This window comes from Eubalaena glacialis, chromosome 20 (genome assembly GCF_028564815.1).
Source record: "Eubalaena glacialis isolate mEubGla1 chromosome 20, mEubGla1.1.hap2.+ XY, whole genome shotgun sequence".
NCBI lineage: Eukaryota > Metazoa > Chordata > Mammalia > Artiodactyla > Balaenidae > Eubalaena > Eubalaena glacialis.
Window position 1 is genome coordinate 35666863 of NC_083735.1, and position 13375 is coordinate 35680237.

The 13375-nt window shown below is 48.9% G+C and overlaps 1 protein-coding gene across 2 annotated transcripts in view; it reads left to right on the forward strand.

Annotated features, from left to right (window-relative positions):
- Positions 1 to 13375, forward strand: part of SH2D4A (SH2 domain containing 4A) — a 71050-nt gene that overhangs the window by 17249 nt on the left and 40426 nt on the right. For both annotated transcript variants that reach the window (XR_009698830.1, XM_061177607.1), the window contains exons 3-4: positions 3428 to 3587; positions 4857 to 5028. Coding sequence is in view for 1 of the 2 variants with exons in the window: in XM_061177607.1 (XP_061033590.1) it covers positions 3428 to 3587; positions 4857 to 5028 (332 nt within the window). In the remaining variant the exon portion in view is untranslated. The remainder of the gene's footprint in view (positions 1 to 3427; positions 3588 to 4856; positions 5029 to 13375) is intronic.

Below are 13375 nucleotides of genomic sequence, written 5' to 3' on the forward strand. Positions count from 1 at the left end.
CACCAATTTACATTCCCACCAACAGTGTAAGAGGGTTCCCTTTTCTCCACACCCTCTTTAGCATTTATTATTTGTGGACTTTTTGATGATGGCCATTCTGACTGGTGTGAGGTGATACCTCATTGTGGTTGATTTGCATTTCTCTAATAGTTAGTGAAGTTGAGCATCTTTTCATGTGCCTGTTGACCATCTGTATGTCTTCTTTAGAAAAACGTCTGTTTAGGTTTTCTGCTCCTTTTTTGATTGGGTTGTTTATTTTTTTGATATTGAGTTCTATGAGCTGTCTGTATATTTTGACTATTAACCCCTTGTTGTTTGCATCATTTGCAAATATTTTCTCCCATTCCATAGGTGGTTTTTTCATTTTGTTGATGGTTTCCTTTACTGTGCAAAAGCCTATACATTTGGTTAGGTCCCATTTGTTTATTTTTTGCTTTTATTTCTTTTGCCTTGGGAGACTGACCTAAGAAAACATTGGTACGATTTACGTCAGAGGAGGTTTTGCCTGTGTTCTCTTCTAGGCGTTTTATGGCGGCGTGTCCTACAGGTGGGGACTCTTGGTTGGGCACTCAGGCCAAGAGCATGGAGCTAGTGCTTTCTGAGCACTTGTCATGTGACAGGCCTGTGAGTTCAGACTCACTACCTCTGTTTTATCAAAGAGGGAACTCCGGCTCGGAGAAACACTGTGATGTATACGTGGTCACGTAAAGAGTTGGTAGAAGCACTGGGATTCTAGTACCGCTTTCTGGCTTTATGCAACACAGGGCCGAAATTTAAACCCTTCAGCCTGGTGTCTGGGACCTGTGCCAGGCGGCCACCTGCTCCCCCTGCGTGAGCCTCAGCCCACGGCCAGGTGGCTTCTAAAGCCTGTCGGCTCTGGCGGAGACCCTTGTTCCCCATGGCCCCGTGTTGATTCCCTTCTCTGATCTTGGTCATGCTGTTCCTTGTGTCCAGCACCAAACCCACCCCTGTTCTCTGTCCAGATTCCATATCCATCCTCCCAAACTGAACACAAAGAACTTCTTATTTCTTCCCTGTCCTTCCGAAGCATCCTCCGTCCTCTGAATCCTCGATGGACTTAAATCTCTCGTGGTTACAGTGTATGCCCCCGGCCCTCCACACATCCCACAGCACTTCAACACCCCTCCCCAGTTACTGCTACTTTTCTAGGTAACTAGCTGGTCAGCACCTGCCTCCCCCAGCTAGAAGGAGGGACTGGTGTGTCTTGCTTGTAAGTGTTCACGAGTGTCTACCTCAGGGCCTGGCACATAGCAGATACGCAGTGAAGTTCATTAAGTCAGTGACCTACCACCCTGCTCTTTCTCTCCCAGGCTCTGGGTGACCTGCAGGAGGATGTTTCACCCCGCATCTCCGCAGCACCCAGCTCTGCATCCTGCCAGCGTTAAGAACGCAGCAGGATTTTGTGGAAGGAGCTACACAGAGGCCCTGCTAGCCCCCCTGTCTTGGTACGAAGCAGAGGGCACCAGGCCGACGCTCACTTTACTGGAATGGCTCCCCCTCCCTGGGTTCAGGGAGCTGTGTGGGCCCCCTGGAGGACCCCAGTGTCTTCAGAGCAGAGACCCCTGTCAGGGCCGCTAAATCTGACACATCCTGTCTAATTCCCTTTCTTCCTGCCCCAAAGCCTCTGCCTCTTTACCTTCACCTCCCCTCCTTTAGAGGCATCAGCACTCTGTCCTCTCCTTTGCTGCCCCTCCCTTTCCTTTCTAAGGCCCTCCTGTGTTCACAGGGTCTCTGGGATTTCGGTCCCCCCAGAGCAGGGCCCTCCCCCCGAGAGTCATGTCCCCGCCCATCCCCCGCCCACGCCCACTGTGTCGGGGGGACACGGCTCGGGGGAAGCGTGTGTCGCTGTCCTGAGCAGGTCTGCGGGGACCTCTGGTCCCCTCCTGCATCCCCTGGCTCTTGGCCTCTCTCCTCTGCGGCCACCTTCCTCCTGCTGCCAAAACTGTCAGTTAGACGGTTACTTAGGTGAAGGTTGAGAGGTGGGCATAGTGAAAATATTCTTAGCTGCCCTAGAGAGGTAATAAAGGGGGTCTGTGAGGTCTGCCAACTTTCCACGGTTAATGAACCAGCGGGCATTTCCTCAAAAGAGTCAGAGCTGGCTGGGCCTCCCCTGGCCCCCCAGCCCCCAGGGCTCACCTGGGACTGACCCTCCCTCACACCTGCTCCACCTGTGGGCACAGAAAGTTTGGCTCCTGTTGTGGTGAAGACTGTGACCCTGCCCCCTCCAAATATCCTCTTCAGAGCACTGTCCCAAGAACACCTCTGTGGTCCTGAGGAAGGTGGAAGGCACCCAAAGAAAGAGCAAGACTGGCCCCGAGCAGCTGCTTTTTTAATGTGTCCTGAGGCAACAGCAGGACGTGAGTCCACAGCATGTTGGACAGAGATGCTTTCATTGGAAACCGTCCTCTACTTCCTGTGACATGGCCACGGCCCGGCCTGCATGCCAGCAGCTTCCCGTGTCACACACTCAACACCACTGGCTAGTGTGGGTCCTCAGGCCCAGGCATCTTGACCAGCCGTGGACCATGATAGCCCTGGTGAGTCCCCTCTGGGGCCTTCAGGTTTAGGACTGCCCACCCCCTCTCCTGGGAATGGTCCACCGTCCCAGGTTTCAGGGAACATGACCTGTGTGGCCACATCTGAGGAGCAGGAACTAGAGAGAATGTAACACAACCCCTGCTGGGACCAGGCATAAACACGGTTATTCAAGTAGCTTCCCCGCGTCTCACACTTCGGGCGTGTCATCTCTCACGGGCTGGCCCGAGTCTCTGAGCTGGCACGTCCGTCTGTCAACAGCACAGAGGGACGGTGGTGCCAGCCTCTCCTGAGAGTCCGTCATGTGTCATGTGTCAGACACCTGGGGACCTGCCTGCATGGCTGTCGCCGCCTCCCCACAGCCATCCTCCTGAGTAGATGTTAGTATTCCCATTTTGCAGATAGGGAAATTGAGGCTTAGGGAGATTAAATAATTTGTCCAAGTCACACAGCTAAGTGGCAGGGCTAGGATTTAGACTAAAGCCGGTCTGACTCTCAAGTGTTTGCCTTGTACTCAGCAATGAAACCTAGAAATGTAGTGGACACCCCAAGCCCTGGAGCAGCCGGGTTGCAGGGAGATTCTTAGGCTGTAGATGTTCTGGTGTCTGATGCTGCTTTGTTACCCTAAAGATAATGCAGACAATGCCTGCTTTCTTCCCATCTCGTGTCTTCACTTAGAAAAGGGGCACCACATGCATCATATTTTAAAACAAACGTACTGCAGCCCACTGCCACCGCCCTGGGAATGCTGCTTGTTCTGAGCGGGTTGGACGGGCTTTGCCTCATCTGACTTTTAAATACTTTAATGATGGAAAACATCCTAACCCATGGCTAAAGATACGTGTTCATCCAAATTCTGTTTTGCCTGCAGACAACGGCAAATCGGTTCATTGGAAGCTGGGAGCCGACGAGGAAGTCTGGGTGTGGGTGATGGGTGAGCACCACCTCGATAAACCCTACGACGCGCTCTGTGATGAGTTCCTTGCCCAGGGGGCACGGCTGAAGCCGGAGCAGGAGGTGCGGGAGCTCAGGTATGAACCCGCAGGGCCGTGGGACTGGCCAGGCGCCACACAACAGGGCCACGAGGCCCCTCGCTCTCAGACACTGTGGGGGGCCAGGTGGGACTTGAGGGCGCACGGTGACTCCCAGTTTCTGGAAAGTTCCTCAGACTTCCGGCGACTCCCTTCATTTTCACAGCGCCACCATGTCGGCTGTTTCGCTTTCCCACTTGGGCGTGGAGGTGGTTCCCTAGTGACCCCGGGCTTCCCTAGCCTCGCGCTGGAACAGTGCAGCTGTGGGAGGGGGTGAGGCACGGGGACCCCTCGGGCTTCAGGCTCCGGGGGCCCCCGAGGAAGCGGGCCTGAGGGTCCTTGTCTGTGCTGGGTGCTGGGAGCTCAGGGACGGACCAGGAGCTTGCGGTCCAGGAGGAGAGACAGGCTGTGGTGTGCGCTGTGACTAAGGCCAGGCAGAGGGTTCCCCGAGCCCATAATCCTGATCCACGGCGGTGAACCTTGAAAGGTAAGTAGTTTTCCAGCTACAGAAGGTCAGGCAGTACAATGCAGGCAGAGGGGTCATCAAGACCGCTCGATGGAGCATGTATGGCGCTTTGGGTGATGGTGAGTCCTTCTGCCTGTTTGGGGCGCACAGGGGTGAGGGGGGCCGTGCTCTGAAGTGCCTGGAAGGCCAGGTTTAGGAGTTTGGACCTTATTCTGTGACAGTGAGGAGGTGGTGAATGAGGAAGCGACATAATCAACTGCAGAGACAGGAAGGTAACTTGGGTGGGAGCAGTGAGGCAGGGGATGGGTCCCCTGTGCTGGGTGCCAGGGTGGCCTCTGCGAAGTGTTGGCAGCCCCGTGCGAGCGGGGAAATAGGAACAGACACGTGGGCCTCTCTTCCGTGCCGCAGTCCTGTGACTTCACAACCGTAAGTGGGCACACGGAGAGAAAGGGACTCTTTGCTGCTGATGACACGAGGGCCGTGTGCTCTGGCTGTTCAGCTTCTGAACCAGGAGCCGGGCAGACCTGGGCTCCAGTCCTGGCTGCTGCGTGGCCTTGGATGAGTGATACCATTATTTTGAGCCTCTTACAGCAAAGCAAGGATAACAGCGCCTTCCTCGAAGGGTTGTTATGAGGATTAAGTTAATGTCTTTAAATACCTAGCAAAGGGCTCAGCCTACCATCAGCGCTCAGTAAATGGTACCTATTACTGGTTTCCACGTAATTTGAATGCAGACCTCTACTTTGGGAAAGCTGTCTTCGTTGAAGACTGTTTTTGATAATTCCACATTTGTTTCTCTTCAGAAAAACTCAGTCCAGAGAATTCACCAGCAGCTTGAAACCAAAGTCACACTCCTCCGATGTGCGGGCACCAGGTGACCGGGAGCCTCGGAGCGTGTGTGAGAAGGCGGCAGAAGAGGGGGGACACGGGCGCGGCCGGGGGCCGGCTTCACCCCTAGAAGAGGAGAAAACGCCCGTGAGTCTTTCCTGTCTGTAAATGTGCGGAATTTCATGACGGGGGAGATGAAGGTATTGGGGCCACTGAGCGTCAGGATCCTAAACTGGCTTTTCTGGGGAAAATCCCTCCCAGCTTGAAGGCCCTGCTGTTATTCCTTGTTGGGAGATTCGGGGGTTTGGCTCACCTGCTTTTTCACAAACAATATAAGGCACCCTTTTCCACGGGAGAAGGTGTGAGGAAAGAACTCTAGATATAAAATTGTGCATTTTAAGACATTTCCGGGGTTATTTTTCCGTGTTATGTGCCTTCTATAATGGCTCGGCAGACTCGTTCTTGAAGGGCCAGATGGTGGACCATGGAGCTTCTGGGCCCTGTGGCCTCTGTCGCAGGTGTGCACAGGCTATGGCCACTTTACTCACCAGGATGGTTGGGGCGGGGTCTGGCGCTCGGGCAGCGGTTTGCTGGGCCTGCCTGTAACACTGGCACCTCCGAGTCCTAGATTTGTCCTAATGGGTCTCCCCTTTTGTTGAGGACCAAGCATCAGTGTCTCTTGGCTTCGTAGATTCTGCCTGGGATTGTGGAACAGCTGTTGCCTCAACACAACAGCATTCTATACTCAAAACTAGGATGAATTCTCTTAGGTCAGATGGTTTAAAAAGCTCAAATGTAATTTGCGGCTTGGATTATGGTTTGGAAGAATAATGAAACTATATGGTGAAGTATTTCTTCTGCCAACAATTTAATTACCCTGAGAACTAACAGGGGATTTGCAGCTGTGTGGCTTCCATTAGGTCTCTGGCTCTATGACGCTGTGTGTGCTCTTTACCTCTTGGAGGCTGTTAAGTGGGAGGTACATTGAGGAGAAGATCCCAAGATTGATTGATTTACTCATGCAGTGAACAAGTACCCATCATGTGCTAGGCTTGAGATGACAATGCAGGAGTGAAAATAGAATCACTGCTGTCATGAATTTCGTAGTTGAGGAAACAGGGAAAGACTTCACATAAAATGTCATTTCAAACGATGGCAGTGCTCCAGGACTGGGGTATGTTTCTGTGCCTCGCTCACCCCAGGACGTGAGCATTACTGGGGCGTGCATAATGGCTTTGCAGGGGACTCAGAGCTGGAGGTGACCACAGAGGTTGCCTAGGGCTGGAGGTTCCAGCAAAGGGACAGTTGGGCAGGGCTGTGTGGCTGGAAACGGGGTGGCTGGAGTGCAGAGGGAATGACAGAGTGAGGGGCTGGGCAAGGCCAGACAGGACAGGGTCTTGGGGGCGACTTACGTGTTCTGACCCTTTGTGCAAAAACAGCTGGAAATTGTCAGTGATTTTTGAGCAAGGGGCTGACCTAAGCAGATTCATATTTTGAAAGGAACTGATCGGGCATCCCAGTGGGTAGGGGAGTGAGGTTTCTAGCACAGCCCAGGTTTCCAAACTTGGATGCCTGGGGGTGTGGTTGTGTCATCAGCATAAACAGGAACGAACGGCTGGAGGAGTTGCTGGTTTTAAAGAAGATGAGTCTGGTTTAGAAACATCAAGGACTTCTCATGCTCCTCCAGGTGGAGATGTAAGTTGATTTGATACACACACAATTTGACTTAGCGTTCACAAAGCTTTTCCTCATGGATTTAGTTCATTTTACAACACAATGCAAGTATGATTGTGTCACCATCACACTGCTGGCAAGAGAGGTTTTGCTTTTGTGCCCCCAAAGCAGGAGTGCTTTAGACCCAGATGTTGTTGGCTTTCAAATTGAACAGTAGACTTTTTTCTGTAAGACAACATGGAGAAGGAGAAAGAGGAGAGCGGAGAAACAGACGCAATGGGATCTAACTGCCTGGACACCTGCCAGGGTGGATCCACGGCAGTGTCCCCAGAGCTCGCAATGTGGCCCTGCTGCTGCCTCGGCCAGATTCTCAGAGCGGCGTTTGCCCTGCGCGTGGCAGCACTGAGTCTGTGAGGCAGGGTTTCTCACGTGGGCTAGCGGACAAACCTCAGAACCTTTTGGAGCTTCTGTCTTCTCACCTGTAAAAACTGGGAATTAAAAATACCTGCCTTGTTTTATCTCATGGTTTATTTTGTAAAAATTACATGAGATAATATATTTGGAAATGCTTGGAAAACTGCAAATCCCAGTACAACTCCAAGGGGTTATTTTAACCAGAAACACGCGAAGCCTTGCCTGGTCTGCGTGACAGTGTCCTACACCCGGCCTGCCCTGCGAGCACCCTGCACGGTGAGGCCCACTGAGGTGAATCGGTCCTTCCGTGAGCTAAGGCTCGTCAGGGGCGCCATACGTGTAGTGATAGGTGTTCCGGGGCCATAAGGGAGGCACCCGACTGGGTCTTGGTGTCTCAGGACTTGGGAGAAAGAAGGGACATCCCCTGGAAAGCACTGCACCCAGTGAGGCAGGACAGAGTCAAGTTCCTGGTGGGGTGGGCGGAGCTGGCCAGGGAGGGCGGGGCTGGCCTGGGGAGGGCGGGGCTGGCCGGGGAGGGCGGGGCTGGCCTGGGGAGGGCGGGGCTGGCAGGGGGAGGTCTGGGGGCCAGCAGGGTGTCAGTGGAAAGTGAGTGAAAGCATCTTGAGCGGGTCCAGGGAGGGAGCGGCCTGACCCGGGCAGAGCTTGGGTGGGACGCGGGGAAGGAAGGCGCTTTGGGAAGGTGTCTAGAGGCTGTATCATGGGGGAGGAATCAGGCTTGTCCTGTTTAGTTTTGTGTTGCTGCCGTAGCAAATTACTATGAACTGAATACCCACTTGTTATCTCACAGCCCCCAGGTCAGAAATCTGACATGGCTTGGCTGGGTCTTCCATTCTCACGAGGCAGAAATCGAGGTGTTGGCTGAGAAGGGATCTTATCTGGAAGCTTTGGGAAAGAATCGCTTCCATGCTTATTCAGGTCATTGGCGAATGAGGCACCGCGAGCCCTATCAGCCTGGGGACAGTCCTGGGGCTGCCTGCCTGCCTTCTCGTGCTGCCAGTGTGGCCCCTCCCACAAAGGCGGGTGGAGTCTCTCTCCTGCTTAGAATTTAGAGAGATGCTAAGATTCTAGACTTGACCTTCTGCTGCATCTCTCGGACTCCTGCTGGAGAAAGTTCTCTGCTTTTAAGGGCTCATGTGATTAGTTGAGGCCAATAGAACAATCCAGGAAAGTCTCCCTATTTTAAGGTCTGTAGCTTATAATGAATACTTGCAAACTTCCTGTGTAACATAACACAGACACAAGTTCCGGGGGATGAGGGTGTAGACATTTGGGGGCTACTCTACCTGCCACACCCTATAGGCGGTGGACTCAGTACTACTGGCCTGCCCTCTCTTATCCAAACCCCTGGGCCAGATGCGTTTCAGATTTCAGATTGTTTCAGATTTTATAAAAGAAATGCTGTGTATATACTGTATAATATATAGTGTCCCCAGCAGGGTTTGGTTACACTTTGCAGTCAGTTACTGTAAATACTGTAAATGATCTCACGTTAGTCCAAGTCAGGTTTTCCCCTCAATATGAGTTATGTACGTTCAGAGCTTGTTGGATTTCAGAATTGTTAATAAGGGATTGTGGACTTATGGTAGGTTTTTGCTCTGTGGTAACATAATGAGAGCAAGCATGGTAAACGTAGTCAGAAGAACTGGGCTTTCATTCTCACTCTGTGTCTGCAAGATTTCGTTTTTTCTTATCTATAAAATGAGAGGCTTTTAAAAGGTACGTAGACACAAAGCTTAAGACCTCTTACGCACGTACACCTGGGCAGACATCACTAATGGATCGCAGCTCTCCTTCCCCCAACCGAGGGCACATGCGCCCTCGCGTCCTGTCCACAGATGTCTCCGTGCTCATTCCCGGGAGCGAGCGCTCGAGATGGAATCTATTTGCTGAGATGACTCCTCCTAGCCTTCCAGCTCTAAATGCTGGTGATCCTAAACAACACCCATGCCTGTGTGGCCTGAAGGCGAATATTTTCTCATGTCTTTATGGCTGTTAAGGAGGGTTTCCATGCAGTTTCACTGGAAAAATCACATCACCAGGGCTGGACTTTCACATCCAAGCAGGAATTAGGCAGGGGTGTGAGGTCCAAGCCCAGCAGTACAGGGCCGAGGTTAACCCAGCCCCATTTCTAGAAATAAAGTACATATTACGTCCTCCTTAGTCAACTGGCTAGCATATCCTCAGCTTTTCACCACAGCCCTCCACCCCCAGATTGGAAACTATACCTCTTGACCCACCTGGGTCTACTTAATCTTCTCACATATAAAAAATTGTAGAGACCTGTACCCTTCCCTCCATGGAACCAGAACAGTAAACAGCCCAATCTTTAGGTTTGCATTTGGATTATTTTATACCAATGTGACAATGATTTATTTTATATCTTTACTGGCAGATGGCTTCATCCAAGGAGATCTTTTCTAGAACAGTGAAAGATTTGTCCCAATTCTAAGGGTAGAGAATTTCTGCTTAACCCTTAGATCCACAAGAAGCAAACCTGGGGGATTTGAGAAGAGTTATTTGATGCCTGCCTCAGGGTTTGGAAAACTTGGGGTCCAGTCTCAGCATCTTTTTACACACTGAGGATAATCTTTACAAAATACTTCTTAAGAATATATTTATGTTAACTTAAAATTTTCATTTTAACAAATGGATAACCAAAAGTAAGACTGCCCAATTAAGTACCAGATACCTTGAAACAGTGCAGCTGACATAGAATACCTCTAGTCTGGGAATGGAGGTTTCCATCCTTAGAAGCAGCTCTGTGACCTGCGGCCACATCCTACAGGAATCAGTTCCCTCTATAAAATAGGGATGAAATTAGCCACATTGTTTCTTTACAAAGGAAGCTGAAAAAAATTTATGAGGTTGCTTGCCTAATATCATCTGATGGAAACAGCAAGAATTGCCCCTGAAGTCCTTCAGTTGTGAGATGCTATTCTTACCATGAGCCCAGGCTTGGTCCTTTTCATTTTTCAGATGAGGAGGTAGAGGCAGAGGGAGGCTGAGTGGCTGGTGCAATCTGAGGAGACAGAAATGATCCCTAGGTTAGAGCTGCCTGCATGGCTTCTTTTCTGGAAGCTGTTGCCCTCTACAGAATACCTGCCCTTTCCTTGTCTTTGGCGGCAGTGGTAGCACTTGGGAAACTCAGAAATGATGTTCTGCTTAGTATCTAGTGAGAGTGTTCTGGTTCTCAGTGGATCACAGCAAGCACTCAGTGTTGCTGGGAGCCTGTGCCCTGGGAGGCGATGGTAAATATGAGAGTTTAGCTGTCACCCAGCCATGTTCTGAGACATGCAGGGTGGGAAGCAGAGGCCATTCCCAGGCAGAGACAAGTCTGATGAGGAGTTAATAAGAGCCAGAGAAGAGGACAGGAGAGGCACTGTGTGAGCAGGCGCCCGTCCCTGGGGGAGTCTGGGTAAGAACTAGGAGTACCTGTCTGCTGAGCAGAGATCCTTAGGGACCCTTGGTGTGGACAGCCCTCCAAAAGCAGTCAGTGTTTAACCCCTTCCTGCAGGAGAATTTGGGAGGGAAAAGAACAGGTTTGAGGGTGGTGGGTGGGATGCTAATTAAAAGAGAAGCCCTTGTGTGTCTCTGTGTCAGGTGATTTGTAGGCTGGGGACTCATTCATCAGTAGACTGACTGTCCTTGCCCCAAAGGGGACCTTGGATAAAACTATCTGCTCACTTTTAGATTTTTATTTCCAGAGAATTACTTGTTTTTAACAGAAATGGCCTTCAAAGTGGACCACATTGCAAACCAGGAGATTAAAAAAAAATTAGAACGCAAGTATTTGGAATTCAAAGCATTAAAAAAAAACCAAAAAAGACCTTGAAGCTAGCAGATTAAAAACCCTTGAGCAAGAGTCTTCCCTGTCATACATAGTATCTTCTTTAACCAAATGGAGCTAGAGATGAGACCTCTCACCTCTCCACCTCTACCATGCACGCACACACACACACGCACACACACACACACACACACACACACACACACCTCCCACACTGCCCCAAGGCTCTGGCACCTGCTTTTACATCTGTCATTTCACTATAACTGATAACAAAAACATGCCACTAAAATGTGCATTTTAATCGTAAAGTTGACATTGAAACTGTGGTAGTGTTCAGTTGTGTTTTTAGGTGTTATTCTAACTCATAGCATTATGTTCCCTTCAGTAGAGAACAGTGAAGGGGCACCTGGATAATGATGTTCAGACACAATGAAAGGCTTCCACTTAGGTTTTCCTTCTTCCTTACCTCCTTCATCCCTTCCAAACCGAAGTTATTAAGCTTGCTGTCTACTCAGAAGCCAGCAGTTCTCTAAAACTGGATTTTGATTGTTTGCCTTCATAAAGGAGAGATTCAGAAGCAAGAGACTGATATCAGACCACTTGAAGAGAATGGAAGAGAATATGCTTGATTGCTGCTTTTGGACCCTTATTCATCTCAAGGTGCTTCTACATAGCAACCACAGTTTGGGGTTCTATGTGGCACAGGCTTTCTATTAAGAGTGAAAAGTAGTATTATAGCACAGCTCCTTAGGTGACTTAACCTAGGAGAGTAGGCGGGTGGAGAACCCTGCCCCGCACCGAGGGGTAGACGCCCTGTGCCAGGGCCTGGTGGAGCCGTGGCAGGATGGCTGGCTCTTGTCTGCAGACAGACATGTTGCCAGTCCCTCAGAGGGAGTAGGGGTCACACTAATAATGAGGAAACCACTGCAAACAGAAGGGGAAATGTATTCTTGAAATGCAAGTGGAATTTTGAGGGTTGAGTTGAATGTGAAGAAAAAAGAGAGATAATCCCAAACCAGTAACCGTTTCTCTTGATGTATATTCCCTCCTAGTATACATGAAGGAAGCATTTCAGTATTATTTTTGTGAGAGATTAAAGTACCGTGTATACCAGGTAAAAACAGACGAGGAATTAACCGTGTTCATCGTATTAATTCAAGAGAAGAGCCGTAATCAGAGAGTTACACAATTACCCAAGTAGATTTTGTGTAACTGTAATAGAATTTCATGGTAGTTTGTAGAATAAATTTTTATATAAGATAGAATCACAGAATCGTAAGCCCTTAAAAGCCTTTTAAGCTGTTGGAGTTTTAAAAGTAGTATGTTACATTAAAAGCTTCATATAAAGTGAATTACAGAAGAGAAAAACCGTTCTGGTGTTGAGAGTTGTACATTACAAAGTTGGTAACACAACTTCGTTTTGTGTGATGCACGTGATGTTGGTGATGAGTCATTTATCCGACTCACTGGAGTAGCATGCTGGGAAGAAAAATATGGAACCCTGCGGGGCCTTGCTGATCTTTCTGGGGCTCAGTTTCCTGGTCTGAAAAATGGAGGTTACAGTAGCTACAAATCACTGGGTTGGATGTGAGTAAAATATATATGTAAATACTATTTTCTATTATTATTTTTTGTTAGGCTCCTATTTTATGTTACGTCAAGACTTCCCAAATCAACCATGTTTTTAAGACTCTTTGACTACTCTCCTAACAATCCTTTGTTACTATCCTTATACTTTATATTCTTATACTTTATATTTATATATATTACAGCTATATAAATATAATAAATATATAAATATTTATAATATCCTTAAACTTTATATTTAACAATTACTTTATTTCTCTTGCTGTCTTCCTTTTCTCCTTCATGGATCATGTATCAGGTATCTCCGTGGTGAAATTGTAAGAGCGGCCTCTGAAACTCTTTCATATCTGAAACACTTTGCCCTAACAACCCTTATTAGTTCTGATTATTGCATTTCCTGAGGTTGTTACTGCCCAGTTCTGCTGTTCGCACATCGCTTGGAGGAGTCGTGGGTGAGGTGCGTTGCCGGCAGACAGACCTTCATGCACATGACAGTTCCATGCCCTGCTCTGCTCAGAATAAACTCAGGCGCTAAAGACTAATGCATTATTTAAAGAGGTGCCATAAAGTTACACATCATACTAGAGTCCACTGTATTTTCAAGTCGGACTCTCCAGTAGTCTTTGTGCATAGATTTTGCTAGGAACAATGTTAGAGAAATGGGGAAAAGATTCCCTAAGGTCTCCGTTGTCCTAATTCATGTTTCAGTAAAATCTCTCCACAGGGACCACACAACATATTTTCAGCAGTAAAATTGAATGTCCCTTTTTCATCCTGTTAGTCTAGTTGGCTTTAGGAAAGTATCTCCACTTTCTCTATATTATTATTCTTTGTCACTTTATCAAAGCACAGTTTCATTATTCTGCCTCTCTCACTATTTTAGAAAGAAAGAAAAAAAAAATGCTAAACCCCAGTATGCTCAAAAGCTTACTATTATAGTCATCACTGGGAAATTCCCTTTTCACTTAAAATGGCTGAGAATAGAAATAGGAATCTGATTATTCCAGCGAC